This window comes from Chenopodium album, chromosome 5 (assembly GCF_948465745.1).
Source record: "Chenopodium album chromosome 5, dcCheAlbu1.1, whole genome shotgun sequence".
Classification (NCBI taxonomy): domain Eukaryota; kingdom Viridiplantae; phylum Streptophyta; class Magnoliopsida; order Caryophyllales; family Amaranthaceae; genus Chenopodium; species Chenopodium album.
This window is the reverse complement of record NC_137838.1, coordinates 4,299,312-4,326,385: the sequence shown is the minus strand read 5'-3', so window position 1 is coordinate 4,326,385 and position 27,074 is coordinate 4,299,312. Positions and strand designations below refer to the sequence as shown.

The following is a 27,074-nucleotide window of genomic DNA, read 5'->3' as shown; positions in this document are numbered from 1 at the left end:
AAACAATGATACTTATTACTATAAGGAAAAGTACACGTCGAATATCTACTAAATCATTGCTCAACTATTGGAAATAACATTCTTATTCTTTTACTGTTTGAAAATATCAAAATAATAGTGTAATTTTTTCTGATATTAAAAAAAAGTTGTATGATTTAAGCTAATTAGCAAGATTCAACTAGGCTTTTCGCGTGATGTAATAAACTTGTTCATATCGTATTTGAAGATTCATAGTGTTTATTGTTGTATGTTATCTTGTCGATATCCTTCGGGTTTTTTAACCACAACATCCCAATGCTAACTTTCTTACTTGAAGGAGCACCCGAAATTGTATAGATCTTGTACACGAAAATACTTTTAATTAATATTATATCAAATTACATCTATATATTTTCCTGATCGACTATATAGTTAACAACGACCACATGTGAAAGGAAGTGTATTGATTATTGCACCATAATATGCAAATATGATTATGGAAGACAAAAATAGAAGAGCTTTTGCTAACTGATCAACTTCAATGTATTGATGTGACTATTGTAACCACGGTTTCTGTTTCGTACTACAAAACTAGGCAAATATAATTACGGAGTGATTAATTATGTAGTACCTTTTTTCACAGTAGTAGTACTACTGTTTGGTCCACTGGTTTATAAATTAATAGCTCCCAAAGAATGTTTTTATAACTGAACTACTATAGTACTATATACCTACAGTTTAAATAATTTACGGAGTACTGTATTTTTCCCCTATTGTAAAACAATATTTTCGCAGACAAAACTGGTTGACTAACATTTTATACCAATGATGGGACATTTTATATGCAACGAGTGTATTGTATTATGTTTAGGCATTTTATAAGTCCGAATCACAAAAAAGTCCACCATTTGCAACGTTGAGCTTACATTTATGCAAATAACACAATACACTATTCCATACTTATTGTGTACAAGTTTTGATATTTTTTTACTATAGTGAAAAATCTCATGTTTTATCGGAAATGACAAAAAAAAAAAAATAGTAGAGCACCCTCAATATCTCTCATGCATTATTGTGTTTATATACTAAAGGATTTTGATCTTAACCATAATAGAAACCAAAAAATTAAATTTCTCAACCCGAAGATCGGACTTATTTAGTTTGGCCCAAACGCCCTAATATCAGCTGACAATGCAATAATAGGGCTATATTACATGAATGTTCTCTGAGAAAAAGCTGTTTGAAATCTGGCAATTCTCATTCACATAATCACAACCGTTAATAACACAGAGGGATTATAGTAACGGTAGACAATGAGTAATAATAGCAACATGCAAAAAAGACGAGCAAAAAAAGAAATAATGTGGTGCAGGCGTGCAGCTTAAAGCAATGATAATAACCCAAAAAGAGTACTCGTATTATAAAAGGGTTACTATCATATAAAAAGGCCACCTTCTCAAAGTGGCAGACCGCAAACTTCGCCGGTAAATTAAAGTGGGCGTAACTATCACCAATGAATACAAAGAGAGATCATATTATTAGCATCGCTCAATATGTTGCCCAACTACCCTTTTTACTCTTTAATATGTGCAGACAACCATATACAAACAAATTTTGCTACAATAAGGTACCGCGGCGCGTATGCCAATCCGGCCTACCACTTGCTAACTTTAAAGAGAGCGTGGGATAATTCAAGTGGTTAGAGCTCGTCTCCCGGTTTCATGTGATCCTGAGATCGATTCTCATCACCCTCCCTTGTGGCTCTCTAAACAACAAAAACAAAATCCTTCATAACTTCGGACTTTTACTAAGTCACCGTGTTTTTTTTTTTTTTACATATATTGTACTCTGTACCTACTCTATTTTTTAGTTGCACCATAATGACTTTGCAATATATTCCACCTCTTGCATTCCCCCAATTGCCCTCAAAACAGAGTTTGTGTCATAAATGTTCAAGGTTAACTTATAAGTCGATCTAAAAGGTTTTGTATAAGGACTTGACTCGTGTTTATCTTTATGATTTTGGTGAAATTTTCCCCAAATGATTAACGGGTTTCCTCTCAGAAGTTAACCCCCCCCCCCCCCCCCCCCCCCTCTCTTACACATTTACCATATTGTCACATCGTTTTAACCTGTAATTGATGACCCTATTTTAAAAGGTGGCCTAATGCTAATAAAGAGAAGGTGCATTAATACAATCTCAAGCATACATTTCAAAAACGATTTGTAAAAATCAAAGCAATATGAATGCTAGATTTTGTAACATGAATACACCACCTCATTCAACTGGATAGTGACACCTGCTGGCTGCTGCTTCTACGAATTTCGGCAAAAAATAAATAAATGAATAAATACAAAGTATATTTAAAAAAATAAATTCAAAAAAAAAAAAAAAAAAAAAACACTTAGTTGTGAATACTGTGACTGCAATAACTAAGCACCAAATGCAAGAGAACAATTTGGTTTTAAATGAAATTGAATACAAGGCACAAGAAACAAAACCAAAATCCTTTTGCTCCTACTCCTTTATTTCTTCAACTGGGTATCTACATTAGTAATTGAATGAGTATAAATTACCAAAGCCAAGGGGACCAGGTACCGTACCAGTATGGATATGAAGGTTCAATATTGCTAGTTTTCGAACTGTTAAGGCTGTTTTTGGCCTAATTTGTAATGTCCGAGTCTACGCCATACGTACCACCACCCCCCTAGAACGAAAAAGGGATTATAAGATGAAGCATCCAAGCAACAGAGGTAATCAAGTAGCCAATAAGCTGTAGTAAATTCTTCATTATGCAATAAACCAGAAAAAACCTTAGTGTACCAGTAGTAATTTTAAACTGACAAGGTGAATGTAAACACAGGAACCAAAACAGTAAATAAAAAAAATGTAAGACAGACATACTCTGAAAACCATTCTCAGGTATGAAAAGATTTCAAAGATTGAAATTGAATGTTGTTGGGACAGTCATACCAAATTTACTTCACTCAACCCACTTAAAAGTTAAAGGACAGAGTGGAATGAAAATACTGCAACTATTGTCTACTACTCTACAGATACTAAAACTGTAATAATTGAAACCTGTAATTTTTTTTTTTTACAGTTGTTACTTGTTAAACACACAGCAGTAGATAGGTAGAAACAATGAATCTAGATAAACAAATTGAAGGCATGCCGCATGTGTAGTAAAAACTCATCCGTAAACAAAAAGCTTTGGTATTACCCGATAGTCAAAACCTAGTTTATTGTTCAGTGAGAGGTATAGTAGAATAGCAGTAATTCTATAATTTAATACAATATATCACAGCAATTCCATAGTCACAAACCTGGCTAACATTCGCCACGAATTCGTAATATCACACTCAACATATGGAGCTCCGATAAGCCTATAAAGACATTACTTTTATACTTACTACTGACTTAATCTAGGTAAGACAACTTGCTCAAAAATACAAATCTCAAAGACTTCAGATCGCCAAATGTTGAATAATGATGAAATAACAAACACTCATAATTTGGCTCTGGTATAGTAAAATACTTTTGAATTTCAGACAAGGAAAGAACAACATAGTAAAGAAGATACCTTGTTCCTAACTGCAGCTTAACCATGGATAGAAGTTAATACAGATGAAACTATATGTAGGGATCCGGTAACAACAATTACACCTGATTGGTCCCCTGTTCTTGCTTTGAGAATCCTAGTACTAGCCTTCAAGCAATTTGGTAGCGAACTTTCAGCAGCCAATATCATTTTGTTTGAATTTCCAACATAATGAACTGATGCATCCAATTTCAGATTTTTAAAGTCTTCATAAATAAATTTGATACCAAGTTCTCTGCACGTTTTAATCCAGATATCTTTCAAAAACAATGCTGAAGTACTTCGAGACTTGTCTCCCGCAATATCTACTTCTGTCAGGAAAACAGCTTCAAAATGTAGACCTGTAATTAAAAACACAGTCAAACTATAGCTTTCTTTAAACCCAACAATTCCCTTCAGTAAGTTATTGATAGCTGAACAGAAACAGAAAGCCAAAATCACATTTTTCAGCATAATGATACAGAAAACAAAAGGTGATATCCTAAAAAACAATTAGTAGTCATCCCAGACAATAGCGTTAACTGTTAACAATACTTCATGTAACAATTTTAAAGCAAAATGTAAGTGCCCACTCATAGGTCAATAATCTTGATCTGAGAGGATATCTATCCACCAATAGGGAAATAACTAACCCATAAGGAGTTCCTTTGCAAATCCACTGTGATCTTTGTCGCTTGCCATCGCAACCACAAGGACCAACCTAGAGTTTTGGCATATGGTAGAAATCGTATTTGCCAATGCTTTAGCAGATTCCTGAGTGTGAGCTGAAATCAGAAAAAGGTACAGGATTAAACACAAATTAAACTGTTAGTAAGATCATATTGTAATCAGAATGCCCAGGCTTCAACAAAATAGTGGCTTCAAATTTAGTTTTTTTTTTTTTTTTTTTTTTTTTTTTTTTTTTTTTTTTTAAAGAAAAGAAAAAGACCACAAATATCAAGCCAATGTATCTTATTAAACCAACCACGTATGAATACTGCCCAGTTCCTTGTGGTGGTATTAATAGACTTCAAGAGAAGTTATTTTCTATTCTGGAGGGCTGCAGGCTGCGAAGCCTGAAGCTACACTCTTTTTCGAAAATAGTCTCTGTTGTACACAGTAAGGATTACACACGAATGTAATCAAAAGAAAGCCAACAAGTAATATCTGGTCATTATATCTAAAGAATTTAAGAAGTTTGCAACTTTACATGGTAACAGTTAAGAATCACAATCAATCAAGAGACTGTTCAAAGTGTTCACTATTACCACAATAGAAACACTAAGGAAATTCTGGGAATGAAATGCTGAAGAGATTACCAACCCAAACTTGGGGTGATTTGAGTACTGCCCACCACCACTACTACATAGAGTTGAAAAGTACGTGAAAAGAGTAAAATTAACAAACTCACACTGATAGAGCAAATTAAATCCCATTCACTGCCATTATTATAGACTTGTACATAAATGGAAAAGAATAAAACCAACAAACCTCCATCAAGCAATGCCATTGATCCAGAAAGTCCAAGTGCATCAATTTCTTCTTTCTTCAAAAATTGGCTTCTCCCAAGCATCTGCGTGCTCTCCAACCCACTACGAATGGATCTTTCAGAAATCCTCCAACCTGAAAAAACAACAGAGCTGACAATGATAAGAAAGTGATAGCAAGGAGGCAAAATTCAAGTGGAAGAATAGTATCACTCCCACCAATCTATTAGACTATCTGTATAAAGTATGATACAGGGATTCAAAATGGATTGGCAGAATATTGACATCCTCTCTCCCTCCCCCCGCCCCACTCCTCCCCAATTCATGTGGCCTGTGCATTACTTACCTTAAAAGAAGTGATGGCAAGGAGAAAAAATCAAACAATGTTTGAATTAATTTTTTAACAAGGGAAAAAAAACATAGAGTTCTTGAGTTCAGGTATTTGGGATGATGATATGTTTAACCATCAAGGCATAACGACACAGCTCACATCTTGAAAAATCTTTGAGATTAATTTTATGAAATATCAAATACGATGGATCTCAGACACACCCGTGTAAAGTTGCAATAGAACTGTTGGCTACATGATCCATGTATAACTAAGCAGCTAAAATATCAAAATACAATCAGAAATCCTTACCTTGATCATGGAGGCATAATGCAGCACAAGTTGCAGTCACAGCATTCTGAAGTTGATGTTGCCCAAGCAATGATAGATCCACACCACATGACTCAATACACTACGTGACAAGAAATATTTAATTTAGTTAATAACAGAGTTGTATGATAAATATTAATGTTCTACAGCAAGGCTTAAAATTTTTTTTTTTTCTGAGGAAGTCCAACATCACTAACTAAAAATATATTCAATTAGAAGGTGGTTAATGGAGTGCTTACTAATGGTATGTCCTTCTGAATATGAAGCAGTATATCACAAGACTGGCGTGGTTCACCATTGATGATGCCAAAACCATTAATGACACTTCTGTTTCCAGAATCACAAGCAGATACAACAGGTGAGAACATTGATAGAGCTTTATCGCGTATAATTTGTTCAACGTGAGGAAGAAATGGTCCACCAAGAATCACCTAAAAAGTTGAACAAAGTACTAAGTCAAGAAATTAACATAGACGCAAGCAATTAAGAAGACATGTAACGTGGCTAAAAAAAATTGGATCATATGCAGAATAATTTTTGTTTCTCAAAATTAGTCTGGTAACTGTTGTAAGCGTCGAATATTGCTGTGCTTAACAACAGGCTTATTATCTTTTAGTTATGCCATAATAGCCAAATCCTGCTTTTTTTTTTTTTTTTTTTTTTGGTAAATAAGGGATGAAAAATTAAAAGCCTCACAAATATAAAAACTCAGTACAGAAAATATGTTTCATAACTCCCAAGGTCTGTCACAAACCCGTTAACTAACTTAAGATCAAAGCTAACTCAACCCTGCAGTCCAGCCTGCATTAGGCAACTTGCAGATTGCAAGTATTCAAATCTTAGATTAACATTTGCATAAATATAACTTGTAGCATGTCATATGATTATATTCAATCATCTGATATAGATAATTACAAAGAAAGAAAAGGCACCAAACTGGACGACCATGTTTGATAATCCCTGATTTTGCCATTGCTATGCTTTCCAAGGAACCCCCAAGAGCAGCCAGATGTTCTTTTCCTATAGTTGTTATAACTGCAGCAGCAAGCTCAGAACTTGTGATTATGTTTGTAGCATCCCGTGCTCCTCCTAACCCAGCCTAACATAAGCACACATAAACTACAAGAACATTTGCACATGTAGACATATTCAAATTAAGTAGCAATTACATATAAAGACTGTAGAGCCAAGCAAGTACCTCAACAACTGCAATATCAACATTCTGATCAGCAAAGAGAGCAAATGCTATAGCTGTTAGGACCTAAAAAAAATTCCAGTCATCAGTTGAAATAAAAAAATTATAACAATAATTATAGGAGTGCAGATAAGAGAAGACTTCCAAATGTTGAACGAAACTAAGAGCTTTGTTACTCTATTTTCCCGGTTTTCCTTGATACACTATGAAGGAGTGAAGGACATCAAGACATATATTCAAAACCTTTTAATAGATACAGGAACTAACATGTAATTTGTCAAAACTATAAATATGAGACAATTCTAACAAGGACAAAACCTAGGAAGAGGCCTAGCAACACGGGGGGGGGGGGGGGGGGGGGAGAATATTCTATAGCATGAGAAACATAAATGCAGAAGGAACAAGACAATCTATTTTCTTAACCACAAAAAGTCATCGAGAGAGTATGTCTTAAGGTGGTCAATCCCCTAAATGGTCAACTTGTACTAGATTCAACCTCCATACCACAGCAACAAACATATTTTAATGAGTCAAGGGACAAACAGCGATAAGGTAGGTAATAAGGATCCCAACCCAGTCTAATTAGACAAAAGCAAGAAGCAAATTCAGGGTGGAGGGAGAGAGGGGGGGGGGGGGGGAGGTAGAAAACCTTACGGAGAAGAGCCAACACTAACTACCCAAACTAACAACCACATTGTATCTGAAACCCCTACCTCAAGGTTGAAGGTGTGGAGCCCTGAAGATAAGTTAACATCTTATTTGTGATAGAGAAAGACTGTGAGCACATTACATGCAGATGCAATTCTAATAGTAACACAATGTAGGATGTGGGAAAACAGCTCATATTAAAAACAATTGTCATGTCTTACAAAGTACGCTATAACTTATCAATCTTTCACTCCATAACAGAATATAAATAATTTTGTTCTACACAAAATATATCTTTTCTAGCAACTGATACCTTGTACTACACAAGTAAATACCTCAAAATGACTTAGGCATCCAGACTCATGTGCTACTGCCTGATCAAGAGAATTCCTGATCCTAAGAAATAGAGAATACAACAAATCTGCTGCAACTGGCTCATTCTGTGTTCCTACTGACATACGCTCCCTAATAGTTTGTACATGAGGGCTGTGCAAATAGAGAGATACATGGTAAGTTTAGTAAATAAGCAAAGCTTTTGAACATAAAGCTAATCTAAACTTGAAAATGAATGCATGCCAAATTTTACATTAAAAGGCTTTTTTTATGAAGTCTTGTGCAAAACTTTAAAATTGATTGTAGTCTTGTACATAGGAATTACAATAAAGATTAGGTGCAACAAATAGTTTCTGGACCAAATCTGACCAAAGTTCTAACTACTATTGTTTAAAAAACAAAAACAGAAAATGCACAAGGAAAGATAATACATGCCTTGTATAGCAACCCACACGATAACCCTCTGCCCTCAAAATATTAGACAAAAATGCAGCCGTTGATCCCTTGCCTTTGGTCCCAGCAACATGAACTGTCTGCATCAATTGATAGGCAGGCAAATTACATTTATAATTTAATGACAAAACAAGATTCATGAGCACTTGGGCAAATAATAAAGATAACAAATGGCTGATAGTTGGAAAGGGGGCTTTAGTCGTCATATAAATGATGACAAAGTAACCGTTTTGATAGGACTATTCGATGAAATAAAACTTGTCATCAGTTTCATTTCCAAATTCCTCTGTCAAGATATCCATAAACACCATGATTACAACAGCATGATTACAATATCAAGGAACAAGTTTTTTTAACCAATATGGTAATGGATGGGATCACAAAATTATAACATCAAATAGCCAACAAGAACTCTTCTTCCAAAAAAACAGAATGACAAAAATCTAGATTAAGATCATAATCAATAAAAGCTAAAGAGATAAGAAAAGGAAAATTGACCTTGAACTTAGATTGTGGATTTCCAAGACGGTCCATCAAGCGCTTCATACGACCCAAATCAAACCCATCCTCAGTTTCAGTGCCAGCATTATCTGGTACTCCTGCTTTCTCGAAATTCTTTAGTCTATCCAAGTACTCTTCCACCTCCCGTATCTCTGGGGATGTAGAGGCTAAACTCAAAGTTCTAATATAGCCTAGTTTAACACTTGGGATCATAAAACTATTATCCAAGCTTGTGTGCTTAGACAGTTTGGCACATCTGTAGATAGAAGTAAATACTCTCATTCTGCTAACACAAAAGGAGAATCCAAAGACAGATTCAAGTTGCATATGGAGCACTTATGTTGCCCTTGTCCGTCATGGCTTACAAAAAAAACTTCTTCGGGTGGGTGATTATGTTATTAGTAGTTTAGTACTCCGTATCCCACACGTCCAATTTTTCCCATCGAATCTAGTAAAGATTCATAGCCAAGTGTATTCACAACCTGCCAATCAAAATTCAATTTTCAAGGGGTTAGTAGGAGTTCAAATTGTGCAATATTCTAAATTTAGTTGCCTTATACAGAGTAATAATTTCACAGTCTACGGTATTCTATATTCACAAAGAAAATCCAATATTGGCACAAAAAGCTTATAAAGAAGAAACTCCACTGCTCCATATGAAACAAACTAGTCCCGTGAACAGGTAATCGACGATTCTGCAGCCTGGGGATGATAACATTAACTTGTATCCAAATTTCAGCACTCGGTCATTTCAATTACAAGACACATTAATCATATAAGGTTCGGTTGCTTTGCCATCGACTTTAACTTCTTACTCCATAAGTCACAAGCATCATACATTTGGCCCTATCTAAGTTACCGTCATTAAACCACAACACCATCAATCATAACTTCCATAAAACAATTCCACAATTGCAAATAACAAATCCAAAACAGCTTCCATAATAATCACCCAACATTAACATGGTCATCACTACCAATTTACAATAAAATTGGGCAGAAAATCAATAATTAGTTCCTTAACATAGTTAATCCAACAAAAGAACCATTCCATTACCAATTAATCAACAAGTTGTTCAAATTAATTCTCAAAATTATCATTCACAATTTGACATAAGTTTGAATTTTACCAAACGGTCCAAACCTATATTGAATTTATATTCCAATTCACATCAATTTCAATTTCACATTTACTTGCGTAATATACTTATATAAGGTCTATCACAATACAAAAAATAAATTAAAGATGAAAAATCAGAAAAATAAAAATCAATTGAGAGGAAATGGATGATGATTGAGATTAGTTGAATCTTAAAAATCAGAAATTAAAATGGGAAAACGCAGTATCTTGGAGATTAAATCTGAAAGATTAAACCTGGTGGAAACAATTCCGTTCACCGGCGCCGCCTTCATGGTGTTGGTGGCAGTCAGAGTTTGTGTTTTGGGGGGGAGAGACTACACGCCAAGAGTTTAAGACTCGAGTCAACAAGGGAAGTATACGTCCTGCCGAATTCTTAATAATGTAACACGTAAAATATAGTCAAACGACGCTTAAAACTTGTTCTTGTGTATGCAGGTTCGATCAACGATCACATTAATTTTTTAGCAATACAATTTGTGAGTTAGCACTAATTCAGCTTAAGATTCACCGATGAGTAGTTGTTTGCGTGAAAAATACTCATATGGTCTTCAAAAATTATCAAACCCTATCAATCCTCGGCAGAAGAAAAAAAAAAGGAATTAAGGCCTAATCGAATAACCATTATCTTAAAGATGGGATCCATTTATTGAAAGCATTAAAAAGTTGTAGGGGCTTATCACCGATAAAAACACCGGTAGAAGCCCTTACAAAGGTTCACAAGTGAGAACAAAAAAAAAAGAAATGAAAGAGAGAGAAGAGTGAAAGAAATCTTGGATGTGAATGGTGAATGTATATAGGGATGCTCAAAATTGGATTAAATTTAGACAAAGCCTCAACGACATAAACTATTATTTAGGTGCACATAATATCACAACCTATGACTGGTATCCTAATAATCACAACAGTGCGTGAATGTATACAAATGTCTCTTTCTCTAATGGGCTAATTGTAAGGTAGATAATATGATTAGCTATTATGGTTAGATTGACACTAGCAAATGTGACTACGTGTGGTTATAATATGAGATCATTCAATAATAACACAATGTAGTTAAGAGTTATCATGACTTTTCTCCTTGTCATTGTTGTCGTTTCATAGGTTGTCTTCATTGTCTATGCCTTATCATTAGCACAATCTTGTTCCAAGGGTTCCATTGATTCCTCGATGTTTTGACATTTCCATCATTTTGTTCGTTACAGGTCATTCCGTTGCCAATTCTTGTAATTTTCAAACTCCCTTAAAAAAAACGTTGTTTTTATGGCTTCCTTGAAAAGCCTTGTCCTACTATTGTGAATTTTATTTAATTTCTTTCTTTTATCTTGTACTTATAATTGTCTTTCCTTTTTTTGTTGTATTTTTATCTCTTGGTTCTCCCTAACGTATTATAATAATTGTACAAAGTATCCCTAAAATAAGGATTGTATAAAATTCAAAGTACGAGTAAAATGAAAAGGATACCACGTACGTGATACAACAATACGTGTAGACTGTAGAGGACAATTTGTTTTATTCGGGTCGGGACTCGAAAGGACCTGTGAAACGTTCCGGTCCTCACTAAAAAAAAAAGTCGTGCAGACGAAGTGTTAAAACGGTGAAACCGTGAAACCGAACAAAATCCAAAAACAAAATGGAATATTTTCAACAGCGATTTATCAGTTTCTCTCTCCTTCGTCAAGCGTCAGAGTCAATCGTGCTGAGGAAACTACAGTACAACTTTTTGTGAGTTTTTCTCTCCTTTTACAATTACTCTGTTTTTAGTTTTCGAATATATTGTACTATAATATATTTTCAATTTATTTTTACGTTTGATGAAATTTTTAGTGTATAAATATCAATTATAATGTATTCTTTCTAATTTTGTCAACAATTTAATTTCCCAGGTGCTGAATTGTGATTTGTGAGTGTTGAAATTCTATGCATGTTCAATTTTTTTACTTTTTAAAGTTGAATAGGTTGGAATTTTGAACTTGTAACAGTGGGATTTTTCTGGGTTTTGAATGATTATGGATTTGAATGAAGTACCCACTCTAGTAAGTGATCAAAAAAGTAATGGGGTGAAAATTGAGGAGAAAAATGTGGAAAATTTTGATGGTGTAGTTGATAAGGAGTCAGAAGAATCTAGAATTAAGTCTATTGAACAAGAACAAAGATTTAGGGAGGTAGAAGAGAAGCAATTAGCACTCGAATTAGAAATTCGAAATAAAGTTATGAACTTGGAAGAAATTAAGGGTAAAATTAGGGTTTTGGAAGGTGAAAAATTGAGAATTGAAGAAGAAATCAAGGGTTTGAAGGTGAGGAAGGCTGGTCTTGTTGGAGCAAATGTGGGTGGTGAGTTTTTGTCGGATGAGAGGGTGATGGAGGATGAGGATGTGTCTAGGGTTAGTCAATTGATGGTTGAGAATAAAGTGTTGGCATGTGAGAAGAACTTTGCTCTTAAGGAAGTCGAGGTGTGTAAGAGGAAATGTGAGGACTTGGAGTTGCGCGTGCTTGAATTGGAGGGAAGATTGAAGTCTCATGGTAAAGCTGATATCTCTATTGGAATTAATGGAGCTAATCCTGTGGTTGATGATGATGTATGTGCTTCAAGTCCTTCAAGAGATCTCGGTTCTCCATCTCGTTTACTAGGTGCAATAGAGGAAGTAACACCAATTGAAGGTAATTAATTTTCCTCGATTAGATTTTGGTTCTGCATTTTTCTGTTTGTTCATCGTAGAGCTAGTGTGGTTTAGGATGTTATTCTGGTTTGATTTGTAAGACCATTTTGTTTCAAAGCCTGCTATTGTGGACTGGATTTTTTGCTGGTTCCCGACCCGTCATCTCCTTTAATACTGGACTTATGATTTACTCGTATGTTCTCTATGTACCATGCATATGTGATTATGCTATATTTGTGAAATATCCTACCATAAGCCAGTCTTTGCTATCCTGTGGCTTTTATTTTTGGTGCTAAATTCTAATTCACTTTAATATAATAAGGTGTAAATGGGTTGTTGGGGCTTTAAAAAAGTAAGAGTGTATGAGTGGGGAGATAAATAATGGCCAATCAAAGCAAGTGTAACTCTTAAAGAAAAACGAAGGGAGTACATTTTTAAGTGACATTTTGGTGTATCTTATGCTGAGCGTTTGAACTTTGAACTTTTGAAGTACTTCCTCATTCCCTTAATAGTAGGCCACATATGGTTGATGGTCATTTATGAGATTTTGGGCTGAAATACAAATACCACAGGTATTCTTGTATATATAAGTTCTTATATTTTCCAATCCCATGAGTAAGTCTTTTCTTAAGGCAATTTGGATGTGGGCTATATTTGGTCTATATTGAAGGACAAGAAGTAGTATTATATTTCTGACTTTGGTTGACATTTGACATGTGAAAAAGCATTTCTCTTGCAAGTTGCAAGTTTGATAAATTTCTCATTCTGCTTAAGTTAGCAAATATCCTTACTTGTACTGCTGCATTCTGTCGCTGAACCGGAAACTTGTCTCTGGGTAGTGGCTATTGCACAATCATTCACATACGATCCTTCGAGATTCATTTTGCTAGCCTTTAGTTTGAAATGTTCCATTAGCCTTTTCTTCTCCAAATGAACGGCTTAAAATATGTTTTTTCACATATGTGATATGAGAGAAGGCTTAAAATATCTGTCTAACTCTGATTATTTTGTTGTTTTACTGAATGTATACTTGTCATCTTGTATAGGATCACTGGACAAGAAGTATGTACGTACTAATAGTACTTCAACTAAGCAAATGCATGTGAAAAGGCGACTTGCATTTTATAATGAGAAAAGTTGTGTTGAGAAGATTGCTCCTTCAACTCCAGCTACTGTTATTGATATAATTGACTGTGACAATGATGATGATGTCCTTGCTAGACTCAAGCCTAATTCACAAAGTGAGGGACTTCTGGGTTTGATGTCGAAAAATGGTGTTCAGGAAACAGATGGTATTATGACCCCAAACACTAAGAGAAAGCGAGATCTTATGGTGGTTACAAGTGATGATGAGTGTGACAATTACAAATGTACACCCAACAAACGATCACTTAAAATAGAGAACAGCGACAGCGAGGGTGAAGATAAGGATGACGGCATTAAATTAACAAAGCAAAGTGAAAGTGATAATGACGATGATGATAATATTCCAATTAGTCAACTCAAGAGAAATCGTGCTCAAGGCAGTCAACCTGCTCTGAGTGCTCTCCCCTTGGATCCAACTCGTCCAAAGAGACGTCTGGTCAAGTATGGACAAGGTGAACTGAGAGATAAAACTCAGAATACTGAAAATCACCCTGATACCTTAATATCTGAAAATGTTGCAGATCATGAGTCATCAGAAGATGAGTCAGAAGGTAGTGATCACTTAAGTAGTTTCATAGTCGATGACTCTGATGATGAGGATGTAGAAGATGATATATCGAAAGAAGATACTGGAGCTAATTTTGATGATGTTGAAGATGATGTATCGGAAGAGGGTGGAGATGATTCTGATGATGATGGAGATTCATCAGATAGTAATCTTAATTATGATGAGATAATCTCTAAACTTAGGGGCCGAAGAAAACCCAACTCAAAATGGATTTCAGAAGCTGATATGCTCTCTGACTTTGGTAAGAATCCCGAGTTGTGCATGAAAGCTGTATGTGCTATTTATCGACAGCAAACCAATGAAGAGAAGGCTTGTAAGGCAAGCATCGTCAGTAATGGAAGAGGCTTTAGCAAATTCGATGCAACGAGGTAAAGTTACTGCTGTCTTTTGTTTACAAATAATAATTGGCTTGAGAATCACACTGACTGTTTATTAATATTAGCTTGTACTCAAAGCTTGTGGATGTCTAATTAACTTTTGTTTCCTTGAGAAACTGGCTCTTTGAATTGATTTTAAGTTTTACTGCTTTTTACATGGCTAGGGGAACATACTTGGGGGAATTTCTGACTGACGGAGTACCAAATGGCGACCTGGTAAAATCTGTGGAGGAATTGCGAAAGTATCATCCAAGCGGAGTTGAAGAATGTCGCTCATTGGCGGACCGTTATTCTAAGCAACTGTTTAATATATATGAGAACGGAGAGGATCCTTACTTCCCATGATCTCTCTTTAAACAATTAGCATGTCTTACTAGTTTCCACTCTCTGGTGCTTCAGCTGATGAACCATCTTTGATTTGAGATCATAGTTTTTAACTTTTGGTCTTTGCATTCTAACCTAGTAGGATTAAACTTAGCTTTTGGGTAACCCCGTGTAAGTCAAAACGTAGGAGATTGCTGTGTATATTAGGTTAACTAATATCTCTTGTAAGTTAACATCTATTACTATGAAATGGCTCTGCACTTGCCTATGGTATATATTCGTCCGTTGTTGGAATATTGTGTTTGTGTCAACAATGAGTTGTGATTGGCGAATACACAGCTTACGGCTTTAAGCGTTGAAGTTTGATGGTCTGTTCTCTGTAGAATGAATACACCTCTCGATCAGAGCTACTGAACTGAACTGTTTGTTAGTTGATAGGTTGATGCTGTTTGACGAATAGGTTTAAGTAGATAGCATTTTTCCGATGAACAGCATGTCATACTGTTATTTGAACTCTGTTTAACAAGTCCATCTTAGATCTAATTCACTCATCTTTGCCACATTTTATTGATGTGAGGGGGAGTGATAAAAATAAAATATATTCTTGGGTCTCAACTATCATGGTTGAGGCCCAGAAATATGTTTTTATACTCTATCAATAAACAATTATTGATGGTCTAGGATCACCAAACCAAGTATCCCGTGGTTTTGATAAATGTGGAATAATAATAGTCTAGGAATAAAAAAGAGTCTGATGTTTTTTTTTTTTTTAATTCCAACATAATTTAGTTTGATAAATGCATTATATTAATCTCAACAAAAAAACACACATCAATATATAAACCGTAAACAAAACCATTGATATTTCTAGTGGAAACTAAACCACTTATTTAACAGCTAAAACAAAAACAACCTTCATTTCTTAAGAGAGTTAAGACCTTAATTTCAGTTCCCATTTTGCTGATCTCCCTCAGAATCACAATAACCTTGTAGAATATCCCCTTCCTCAGTAGTGAACCCAAGAGTAGCCAACATGTTAGGCCAGCAATGATGCTCAATAACTCGAATGGCACGACAACAATTCGGGCCTAGGTACGTCTCACCTTCATAAAAGAACTGGATCACCTCTCCAGTGCACGACTGAAGCTCAAACATCGAGGCCCAGCAATTGACAGAAGATGATGAACCCGGTGTTTCATGGTCAAGCTTCAACCTTTGCAATATCGAATGCACATTCGAGCTCGTGTTGTTTGATGGTGGGAGTGGCCTTGATGAGGATATGGACATGTATGTAGAGCATGCTAGGAAGAGTATTAGGAGAAGATTGAATTTTGCCATTGCTATGATATATGAATGATGTTATAGAGGCTATGTTATGTAGGACAAGTGCAAAAATGAGTGGAAGAATGATAATTTGGTCGTGTGTTATGCGTGTATTTATAATAGAGAGGGGGAAGGAGGCTAAGTGTTATACGTTATGTGTGTAACTGTGTTTATAACGAAGAAGTCTAAGAGAATGACAAGTCATAAATAATACAACTACAAGTAGTACTTACTACTTAGTAATGAGTTAGTTTAAATGACTAAGATGAATATTAAGAGACTTTATGTAGTTATATTGAAAAGTTCATTTGTTTTTAAGATGGATATGAAGAGATACTAGGTTATTTGTTATTCATCAAATTTTTTTTTTTTACACGGTAAGTTACGGGAGGTGACCCTCCTATAACAGGAGGGCTGGCCAGGGTGAAGGTCAAATCGTCTCTCCATTCCATGATCCTCATATTATTGTCCATCATATATTATATTATTATTTTATTTTTTTTTTGGTTAACGATCTTGTTATTTTCAAATATATTATTGTATTTATCAATAAATTTTTCTTTTGAAACCATTTATCAATAAATATAGACATGTTATTTCAAAACTATGTCATGTTATTCTTTTATAAAAAGAAAAAAAAAAATTTATGTCATGTTTGTTATTATATACGGAGTACTTCGTAGATATTTTTTGTTTTAAGAAATGAGTTACACAAAGAATTAGGCATTCTTGAGGGCACCAAATACATTGAAAATTCGAAATAGCTTATCTTTCTAGTTGAATTACAAAGGAAAAAAAAAAACTAGTAATTAAATTCCACCCTTTTTCTTTCTTCATCTTCTTATTCTAGTATAAACAAATCAATCCTCTTGTCAAAAAAAAAGAATAAACAAATCAATCCTAAGGTACAAAAATTAAAGTACTTACACGATTGTACAGTTTGTAACTTTTTACTAGAGAACTTCGTTATTACCAATATGCAAGTTATGACGAAAAACTTATCAAAGGATGTTTTATAGTTTATACTCATATCACTTTATAATTTTCTCTTCAAAGAAACCAGAAAGATCAAATCGAAAACAGTGAAGAAACAACTTCATTCTTGTTCTAGACATTTCTTGGTTTGGGTTCGTACCCTTATTGACTGACTAGCTACATAAAATATTCATTTCAGCTCAATTCAGTTCAGTTCAGCTTCAATCAGTTCAGTTTAGCTCAGCTTAGTAAATGTAAACATATTAGAGTATCAAGATAGTTGTAACGTACATACAAGGCGTTACCTTTGTGATTGGTGTAATGATATCTCATATGATTTTCAAATTTATTTTGACCCAAATTTAACCTCAATAACTCATACGAAGAAATAAAATAGCAAATGTGAAAAAAAAAATTATAATACATTGTTATAAGCTAAGACCTAACATCAACCCTAACCCTAAGCAACGAACTAGGGGTGTCAAAAACTCACCCGACCCGAAAGGTTCATCTAAAATCGAACTGTTTTCGAACTGGTTTAACCCGCAAATTTTTTATCCGAATTCGATCTGGAGTCAACCCGAAGTTAAATCATAACCGACTTCACCTGGTAATATATGGTCCAAACCCAACTTGGAATTGACTCATAGTTAATCCGAAACTATTAAGACCCGATAATTCAAGATCCGAATTCGATCTAATCCGAAACAAAATCTACCCGAAATCATTTTGACCCTAAAAGTATCTCTTTTTACCCGATCTATGTATTACCTGACCTCTATTTACCCGACTTGAAACATCCTTTGACCCAACTTAACCCGACCCAAAACTACTCATGATTAATTTTTACCCGACCCTTTTAATTAACTTAATCCAAAAATTTTCATGACCATCCTCTCCAACCATTTTAAGTTGTGGGGTTCAAGCTTAGTTATAATTAGGAAAAGTGAGACATACACTATCACATTTACTTATATATCCTTTGCATTCGTCTAACTAAGCTAACAAACTATAATTACATCCAAGAGCCCATGATTTCACACATCTAAATATTCTACATTTCTACAACATTGCAAACTAAAAGCTCATGGATGACCAAAAATTTAACGCATGTACATTATTAATTCATTATTCTTGTCAACACCAATGCCAAAATCAATCCAATCATTCGTTAGAGTGAGATATGGACCTTGTGTTAACATATTTTATATAAGTTAAATAAATCTAATACTAATCCAAAAAAAAAAAATTAGAATATATCCTCTGCATTCATCTAATACTAATACTATACTTATCCTGTGCATTCATCTAAATAAATCTAATACTTATCATCTGCTTTCATCTAAATGATCAATAAATTATGGTATTGAAAAGCTAGAATTTAAAATTTGATACAAAAATAAAATTAATACTGCATTGAAAAACATGGAGTAAAAATTATTATATAATTTTATTTTTGATGTCCACTACCGCTACCGAAATCATATTACATTTATTTAGAGTTATAAAAACCATCGCACACAATAACAAAAACTAAAAATCTGGGAATGTAATCTGATTCATCACGCAGCGGCATCAACACTTCAGCATAGCAGCAACCCTGTACATTAAGAAAAAAAAAACAGATTAAAAGAAATTAAAAGAATGATTTTTGAACCAAAAAAACAAGTGCATAGAAATATAGAGTGGAAATAAATTGATATATTGTTAATATAAGGAAAATCGTGCCGCAAAGAAATGGCAATGTTGAATGGAGTCAACATATTAGGGACTTTGTCATTGATTGATATTAATGCATGGATTAGGGACGGTACAATGATCATTGATTGATAAATTTAGACAATTAGTCTATGATTTTGCACTCTAAAGTCAAACAATCCAATATTATCATTATACCATGAAATATACTTCCTAAAATGTATAAAATTTGAAGTTTATGACATTAAATATGTATATATGTTATATTAATGTGATTAGGTGTATTATATTCACGATTTTGATGAATCTGAATTTATCTGAATTTATTTCAACTTAATTGAACTTATCTGAATTTATTTCAACATATGTTACATATATGGATTTATCTGAATGTATTTGAAATAATCTGAATTTAATTATTTGAATTTATCTTAACTAATCTTAATATATCAAAACTTATCTAAACTTATATGATATTATGATATTATCTGAACTTGGTGTGGTTACTAAGTTTGTATTACAGGGGTTATTTGGTCAGTTCGTTTTATATGGGTTACTTTTTTTTTAAATAAGTGGTTACTTGGTGTGGCTGGCCACACACAAGACGGGCTGCTGAACTTATAGTCTTGTAATAAGAGAAAATAATAAGGCAAGTTGAACAAACCCTTATCTGAACGGACTCTAACATATTAGGGCTTATTTAGCTTATTTTAGTTATAATTTATTTGAATTTGGATATTAGACAGTGTGTTTATTTCATCTGATTGTCACTAATCTTATCTTATTGTCGTATTGGCCTAGTTTAGGGTTTGCATTGCATAAAGTTGTAAGAAAATTACAAGGTATGGTCCAAATTGAGAATTTTATAATATAAAGTAGTTAGTGGAAATATAATTAATTGTTAATATGAGTAAGAAATAATAAAATATTTTTGTTGGTAGGATTAATGAGGAGAAGTAATAAAATATTCGTAGTAACGTATCCTTACTAAATAAGATGTTAGAATTATTATGAAACCAACGTAAAGTAAATATGTGTTGCGATTATTACAAAATAGAGGGGTATAACTTCATTAACAATAACAAAGGCCCTGTTTGGGAGAAAGCTGAAAGCTGAAGCTGATTAAGTAAGCTGATTTTGACTAGCTGATCTTATTAACTGATTTGACTAACTTATTGTAGTAGCTGATTATATAAAAGTGTTTGGTAAACTATAATTAGCTGATAGGTCTTTACTTATATAAAATGACCAAAAAGCCCATTGACATATATGTATATAAAATTGAAGATATTAATCCCATTAAAAATATTTAAGAGAATCTCTTTATTTGTATTATTATTGTAATTCACTAATACAATTAATTTTTTTAGATTTACAAATTCATGTTGATAGTGTTTTTATTTATTTGTTTATTTAAGATTTTGGATTAACATTATAAAAAGTTATCAATGTACCAACTCTTGAGTTTATCAATAATTAGGGGGAAAAAGCCACAATACCCGGCCCATTGTTTTTCTCATACATAACCCCTTCATCTTCCCCAAACCAATTTCACCATCTTTATCTCTTTTTTTTTTCTTTTTTTTTTTGTGAAAAAAAACAATCAATGCTAATGCTCCATCATCCTATCTCTTTATCAAAAACAATTGAAAAGAAATCAAAATTATTGACATCTATTTTCAGATCCGACTATTCCCAACTATGAAGGTAAAGTTTAGTTAACCTTCAACTTCAATATTATTCTCAATTCTAGAGCAGTTAAACTTGGTGAAAGATGGAGAAATTCTTCTGCATCTAAATTAAAGGTTTTTTTTTTTTTTTTTCCTGGCCGTAAATAATGGTTTGTTATTATTTTCACCCTTTTTTAGGGGAACCATGATTAATTGGAGTGAATTTTTGGGCATTTGTGTAATTATGCAAAAGAATCAAATAAGTTGTTTTGAAAACGTTGGGGTTAGGAGCGTTTCCAAATTAAGCTTATTCATGCCAATCAGCTAATGAGATCCGCTGTTTACCAAACACCTCAATTAGATGATTTATTTGGTCAAATCCTCCAAATGTGCTGAATAAGATCTTTTTGGCTCAATAAGCTAATAACCAAACGCAGCCAAAATCAAACTTTACTAAAATATGAAAAATCTTGTATTCTTAATCACAAGTTAGTTGCTAATATACAATAGACAATCTTGATACTTCTAATAATCGAGTAGCCAATGAATTGGCGATGATAAATAGCCACAAAGACGATGATAAACCAAAACGTAAGGAAACATTTTATAATATGTGATAATCACTTGATCAAGGAGATAAATAATCATTTTAATATCTGTAATAACTTGAGTTGTCAATCTTATATCAATTCTGATAAGCCAATACAAAAACTTAAACGAAACCCAAAAAATGATCTGAACTATATATGAATAAAATCTCCAACAACAAAAATGACATGACTATTCTAATATAGCTAAAAGCCGAGTTGAACCGAGATTGACCCGAATTCAAATTATTCGACCCAAAAGAATGAGCTAACTATCGAAGTAACGAGATTCAATTTTTTGCCGGAACTGAATTGATTTGAACCGAGATCTAATCGAATACGAAATGACCCGACCCAAAGTTAAATAAATCCATTTTAACCCAAATAAACCCGATAAAATCCGGACCCGAGTTTTTCTGAACTCGGTATGACTCGACCCGAATTTGATTTGGGCCAAGTTTGATTTGTATCCGACCATGCTTGAACTCAACTTTAACCCGAATCTGATTAAGCTCAACCTGATTTGATTTGGTTTGTTAAGTTAAAATGACCCATTATTACCCGATCCAAACATCCCGACCCGTCGTGGGTCAACCCAAACTCCATCTGGGTACCCGATTTGACACCTCTACAACGAACCATTTAATTTGTTACATTGCGAAGTTATTAAGTTATGTAAATCCCAAAACTTATTCTTAACTACTCCAATATTATATACTTATAAGCACAAACTAACTTAGAAATTAAACATTACCGAATCCAACCCTTAAAAAACCCTCAATTCTTTCGTATGATTTTAAGCAATACTGTAAGACCTAGTCTTCAATGCAAGCTGAACATATATATAATAGACCTACTTTATTGATTCAATATAATTCTAGGGTTTATTTTGCAAACTAATAAAATCATGAAAATGGAATAGTATAGGCAGCTAGTTGCTTTAAGCATTGCGAGATCTGATCCTCAATGCAAGCTGAATGTCTTTAGGCATGATAGTAACGCGCTTCGCGTGAATAGCACAAAGATTAGTGTCTTTAAACAAGCCTGCTAAGTAAGCCTCAGATGCTTCTTGAAGGGCAAAAACTGCACGACTTTGGAAGCACACATCAGTCTTCAAATCCTGAGCAATTTCGCGAACCAACCTTTGGAATGGTAGTTTCTTGATCAATAAATCGGTTGTCTTTTGGTACTTTCGAATCTCACGAAGAGCAACTGTGCCTGGTTTGTATCTATGAGCCTTCTTAACCTGTCTCGGGGTTCTAGTTCTTTGTACGGACATTCGAGAGGCGAGAGCAAAAGGGCAAGGGCCTGTTGTTCTTGTGAGCGCGGTACAACGTGGTCTGGTCCTAGGAACGGACTTTGGAAGGGCAGGAGCGTATACACATGCGTTCATCTTGATACGAGCCATCTATAAAGACTAATATGATTAATGTAATGATAATTTGCTTCGCTTTGCTTTTTATGCAAAATGATTAATTTGTGAGAATTGTGACTAGTAGTCTAGTAGGGTTTGGTGCGTTAAGGACTATTTATAGTTTAGCCTCCATAATTTTAGGTCCACCTCATCAATCCATGTAATGAGATCAATGGATCCGATTGCTCCATGTCATCAATCCAACTATTGTAAACAATGGATCATATAGCTCCGTCCACGAGGCTCCACCTCACCGGTCCGCTTATTAATGAAATCAATGAGTCGTGTAACACCACGTCATCAATCCATACAAATATAAAAATTTAAAAGGAACAAAAATTTCTTAAGTTACAATTTCATCTCTTTACTTGATCACACGTTGTACATCCTTAGAAATTCTAGCGGATTGTCCGTCATTGTCAATTATATATGTTTGAACTATGCATGGTCGACTACGTACGTATTAATGAATAAGATCTTCATCATAGATCGATGTATTGTCGATTAATCTAAACCATCCACTCCGATCTTAATTTTAAAAAATCATTAAGAGGATGTTTAACTGATTTATTAAGAGATTAAAAGTGAAATCAAGTAAATTATATTATTAAGATTTAACTAGCAACAAAAAGTAAATTATAAAATCAACTAACACATACATTACATAAAAATTTGTTTCATCTTCAATTGATTAGTGTTCCCTAACCTTATTAATGTTGTCTTTATAATAAATTAAAATCCCCTGTATAATTGATCAATTTTCATCTCCAATCTTAATCTTTAACCTCCAATTCTGAATTTATCAACTTAATCTCTTGCCAAAAAATCCTCTAAATTACTAAATTAAAATATATGCAAAATTAGTAAAAACAAATTTTGACTATCACAATTAATTTATGTCCACGTTTTAAAATCATTTTTAAATCAAGCCAATTTAAATCGAATTAATTGTTTATTCAAAGAAATTGTAATTCAAGATAATCAGTTATATGTTTTTATTTTATTATTATTATTTTTTTTTAATCTAATCCACCATTGATGAACTTTGAATCTCTTAGAGATTATATTAGAAAGATTAACCCATTGATTATTTTATTTTTTAAAATAAAATAGATAAAATAAGCAATTAAAAAAATGTGCGTGAAACAAGGAAGGTATAACCAATAATGTGAATGTGTGATAACCTATGTGCATTGGAACAAATCAGTATTGTATACATGGAAGACTAGAATATATTTGCATATACTTGTATAATCTTTAAATATGAGTATATAACATTGTTTTTTTTTTTTTTTTTTTTTTTTGGTGCTATATAACATTGTTTTGTAAAATGCAATTACTTTCGTTTTCTTAGAAGGTTCACACGTGACTTGTGACTTATAAAATAGGTTGTTAAGAAATTGGTGTCACAAAAAAAAATTTATTCATACATACATACATTGCTAGCTTTACGTTTGAGTTTTACCTACTAAAACTAACAAAATTATAAAGGCCTCATGGTTTTATCAATTAGCACAAAAATCAGAATATATACAAACATCTCTTTACAAATAAAATTGTTCAGAAGAGGGTGTGTGTATGTGCATGAAATCATCAATGGATACGCCACATACGGATAATTTTCGAATGCCCGTTCATTACCCTAGGTACTCAAAAACCGACTACGAAGCTATACCGGAATGGCAGCTTGATTGCTTGCTCAAGCAATACGGCCTTCCCGTTATTGGCAATGCTAAACAGAAGAGGATTTTTGCAATGGGAGCTTTTCTTTGGGCTCTTTGATGTTCAAGTTTTCTGTGAGTTGATGAGTAATATAAAAGGGTTTTTAACTTACGTAGGAGGAAAATATAATAGCTTAGCTCTTCTAATTGTAACTAGCTTTTTGGCCCGTTCAACGAACGGGTTGTAGCTCATTTTATTTTTCTTGAAATGTGTTGTTTATTTGTGTTGTACGTGTCGGTGATTTTTTGTAATAATTTGCTTAATTTTCTTACTTATAATTGACAAGTTAGGAATATATAAAGATTTTAACATTAAATAATTTGTTATTTTAACTTTTACATTAAAAGGGTATAGAGAGGAATACAACTTTTTTTATAGTGAAAATGGAACACTCCATTTTTTTACTCAAATTTGCAAGTTAGGAGTGCATAAAGACTTTAGCATTCAATAAGATTTTATTTTATCTTTTACTTTGAAAGGGAATATAAAGAGGAAATATTAATTGATGTGTTATGTGGAATATGGGTGAATTATGATGACATGTGTCATATAGGTGATTGTGGTTTGTCTTTTTAAATACTAAGTATAGATATAGATATAGATTACTCTAATTAATTAGGTACATATTTACTGTATGCAATGAAAAATACAATCTAGGACAACTTGTAGTTTGTGACTTTGGAAGCATCATTTCAATGGTTCATTTTGGGTACAAACGACATAATATAATGGTGTGTTTTATTCACCTATTAAGACGGGCTTTCAAAGGCCAGTTTGTTTTCCATCATAGAAGTGAAAAAGACATACAAATTTTTCCCTAGACTCTAGTCTAGGCTGCTTCCCCTACACCCCCTAACTAACTATGTCGTTTTATCCCCCTTCCCCCACCAGTGTTTTTTTTTTCTTTTTTTTTTTTTTTTGTTTTCTTCTTTATTTTCCATTCAAGCAAGTATATAATGTTCTTGAAGTGCAATATTCTTTCCTTTTCTCTCTCCTCATTTTACCAATTTTAATTTCTCTCTCCTCTTATAACTGATTTCACTTTCTCTCTCCTACATTTTTTGATTTTTTTTTTCAAATTTTTCTCTTCTTCCATGGAGATTTTTTATCTCAATTGCATTTGATTATGATTGTGACTCTATTTTCCTCCTTGGTGTGCTCGACTCATTTAACAATCAATGTGAATAATTTGTCATTCAATCAATGTGAGAAATTTTGATTATAATGCTTTGATTTCATAGTTTTTGTTGTATTGATTTTAATTTTGATAATGCTCTAGTTTTAGTATTGTTATTGTTGTTATTAGTTGATTCATATATAGTTTTGGTTGTATTATTCTTCTAATTTGATTCTTATTTGTGTTATTGTTTTTATTTTGTAATTTTGATTGTTGTCTTTCTAGTTTTGTGTGTCTTATATGAACAACTATAGTTATTGTAATAATATTACTAACCAATTATTTTTATTAGCTTGTTGTGTCATATAAAAATAATCTTAGTTAAAAAAATGATCACTTGTGCAATAGTAAATGTTCATTTATGTTTAATGTATTTTTTTAGTAAACTATAGATTTATTTTAGTTGTATTTAAATATATATATGTTGTCCATGTGAATTTCAATAATTTTCATTCTTTTAAAGATACTCATATCTATTTTAACTAGTGATGAACGTATTTTAATATATTTGTTCCCTAAAAAAAATCTTAACATTTGTTATTTTGTTTTGTTGTAATAATGTTCAATTATGCAATCATAAATGTTCATTTATATATATATACTTGTGTTTATGGAATTATAAGTTGTACATGTGACTTTTAATGATTATATATCAATATTTGTAGTTTCATATATAAATGATGTTGAGTTATGTAGCTATATAGATGATCATTTATATTTTTACGTATAGTAATTTAATTGTAAGTGATCAAATGCATTATTGTAATTGACCATTACTGCTACTATATATGTTCATTTGTTACATGTTTATTTATTGCAATGGGAAAAAGAGGATGTTATTTTTGAAGAAGCAAATCAGTTTGATTTTTGGGGGAAATAATTTCCTTCCGAAGATGATGCTTATGAAATGTTTAACGAGTATGCTTTTATGAAAGGTTTTGGAATTAGAGTTTGGAGGAGTAAGAGGCGAAGGGGTGACTCATTTTCTTTGAAAGGATTTATTTGTTCTAATGGGGGTTATAAAGATAAAAAGTGTAGCTTAGAAATATTAGGTCCTAAGAGAGACTTGATACAAGAATTGAGTGTTTAGCTTTAATTTTGTACAGTTTTCTATTGATCATTCAGGTGTTTTATGAACATATAGTGTCAAATATTCTAATGTATATATATATATATTTATAGTTAGTGAATGATTGTTCAAAGTCGAAAATTGTAAATGTTCAACCACAAATTCAAGTTGTTATGAATATTTAGTTTTTTGTTTATGAACATATTTTTTTTTTCCTAATATGAACATTATATATAAGGATGTGAATCTGTAATAATATATATTTTTGAAAAAAAAGAGTTTATTTCCTTCTTATTAAATTCAAATAGAAATTGTATACCACCAAAAATTAAAATATTGGATATTAAAATATACATCACATCAATTCCACACAAATTATTATACACAATGAATT

At 33.0% G+C, this 27,074-nt stretch overlaps 3 protein-coding genes and 1 pseudogene across 3 annotated transcripts; 1 reads left to right on the top strand and 3 right to left on the bottom strand.

Annotated features, from left to right (window-relative positions):
- Positions 1–2,312: 2,312 nt before the first annotated feature.
- On the bottom strand, positions 2,313–10,380 carry LOC145631594 (dihydrofolate synthetase-like). Its single transcript, XM_081683707.1, has 12 exons — positions 10,211–10,380; positions 8,833–9,317; positions 8,317–8,414; positions 7,884–8,034; positions 6,904–6,966; positions 6,643–6,804; positions 5,945–6,136; positions 5,688–5,787; positions 5,052–5,183; positions 4,214–4,345; positions 3,564–3,922; positions 2,313–2,687 (listed from the first exon to the last, which is right to left on the bottom strand). Exons 2-11 carry the CDS (start codon positions 9,160–9,162, stop codon positions 3,582–3,584), a joined length of 1,701 nt encoding a protein of 566 aa, XP_081539833.1. The 5' UTR covers positions 9,163–9,317; positions 10,211–10,380; the 3' UTR covers positions 2,313–2,687; positions 3,564–3,581.
- Positions 10,381–11,586: 1,206 nt separating this feature from the next.
- LOC145630122 (uncharacterized) lies at positions 11,587–15,394 on the top strand. Its single transcript, XM_081682363.1, has 4 exons — positions 11,587–11,695; positions 11,857–12,631; positions 13,677–14,712; positions 14,886–15,394. Exons 2-4 carry the CDS (start codon positions 11,974–11,976, stop codon positions 15,064–15,066), a joined length of 1,875 nt encoding a protein of 624 aa, XP_081538489.1. The 5' UTR covers positions 11,587–11,695; positions 11,857–11,973; the 3' UTR covers positions 15,067–15,394.
- A 596-nt stretch (positions 15,395–15,990) lies between these two features.
- On the bottom strand, positions 15,991–16,383 carry LOC145631341 (egg cell-secreted protein 1.1 pseudogene; annotated as a pseudogene).
- A 5,855-nt stretch (positions 16,384–22,238) lies between these two features.
- On the bottom strand, positions 22,239–22,706 carry LOC145631340 (histone H3-like). Its single transcript, XM_081683414.1, has one exon. It carries the CDS (start codon positions 22,704–22,706, stop codon positions 22,239–22,241), a length of 468 nt encoding a protein of 155 aa, XP_081539540.1.
- Positions 22,707–27,074: the final 4,368 nt, after the last annotated feature.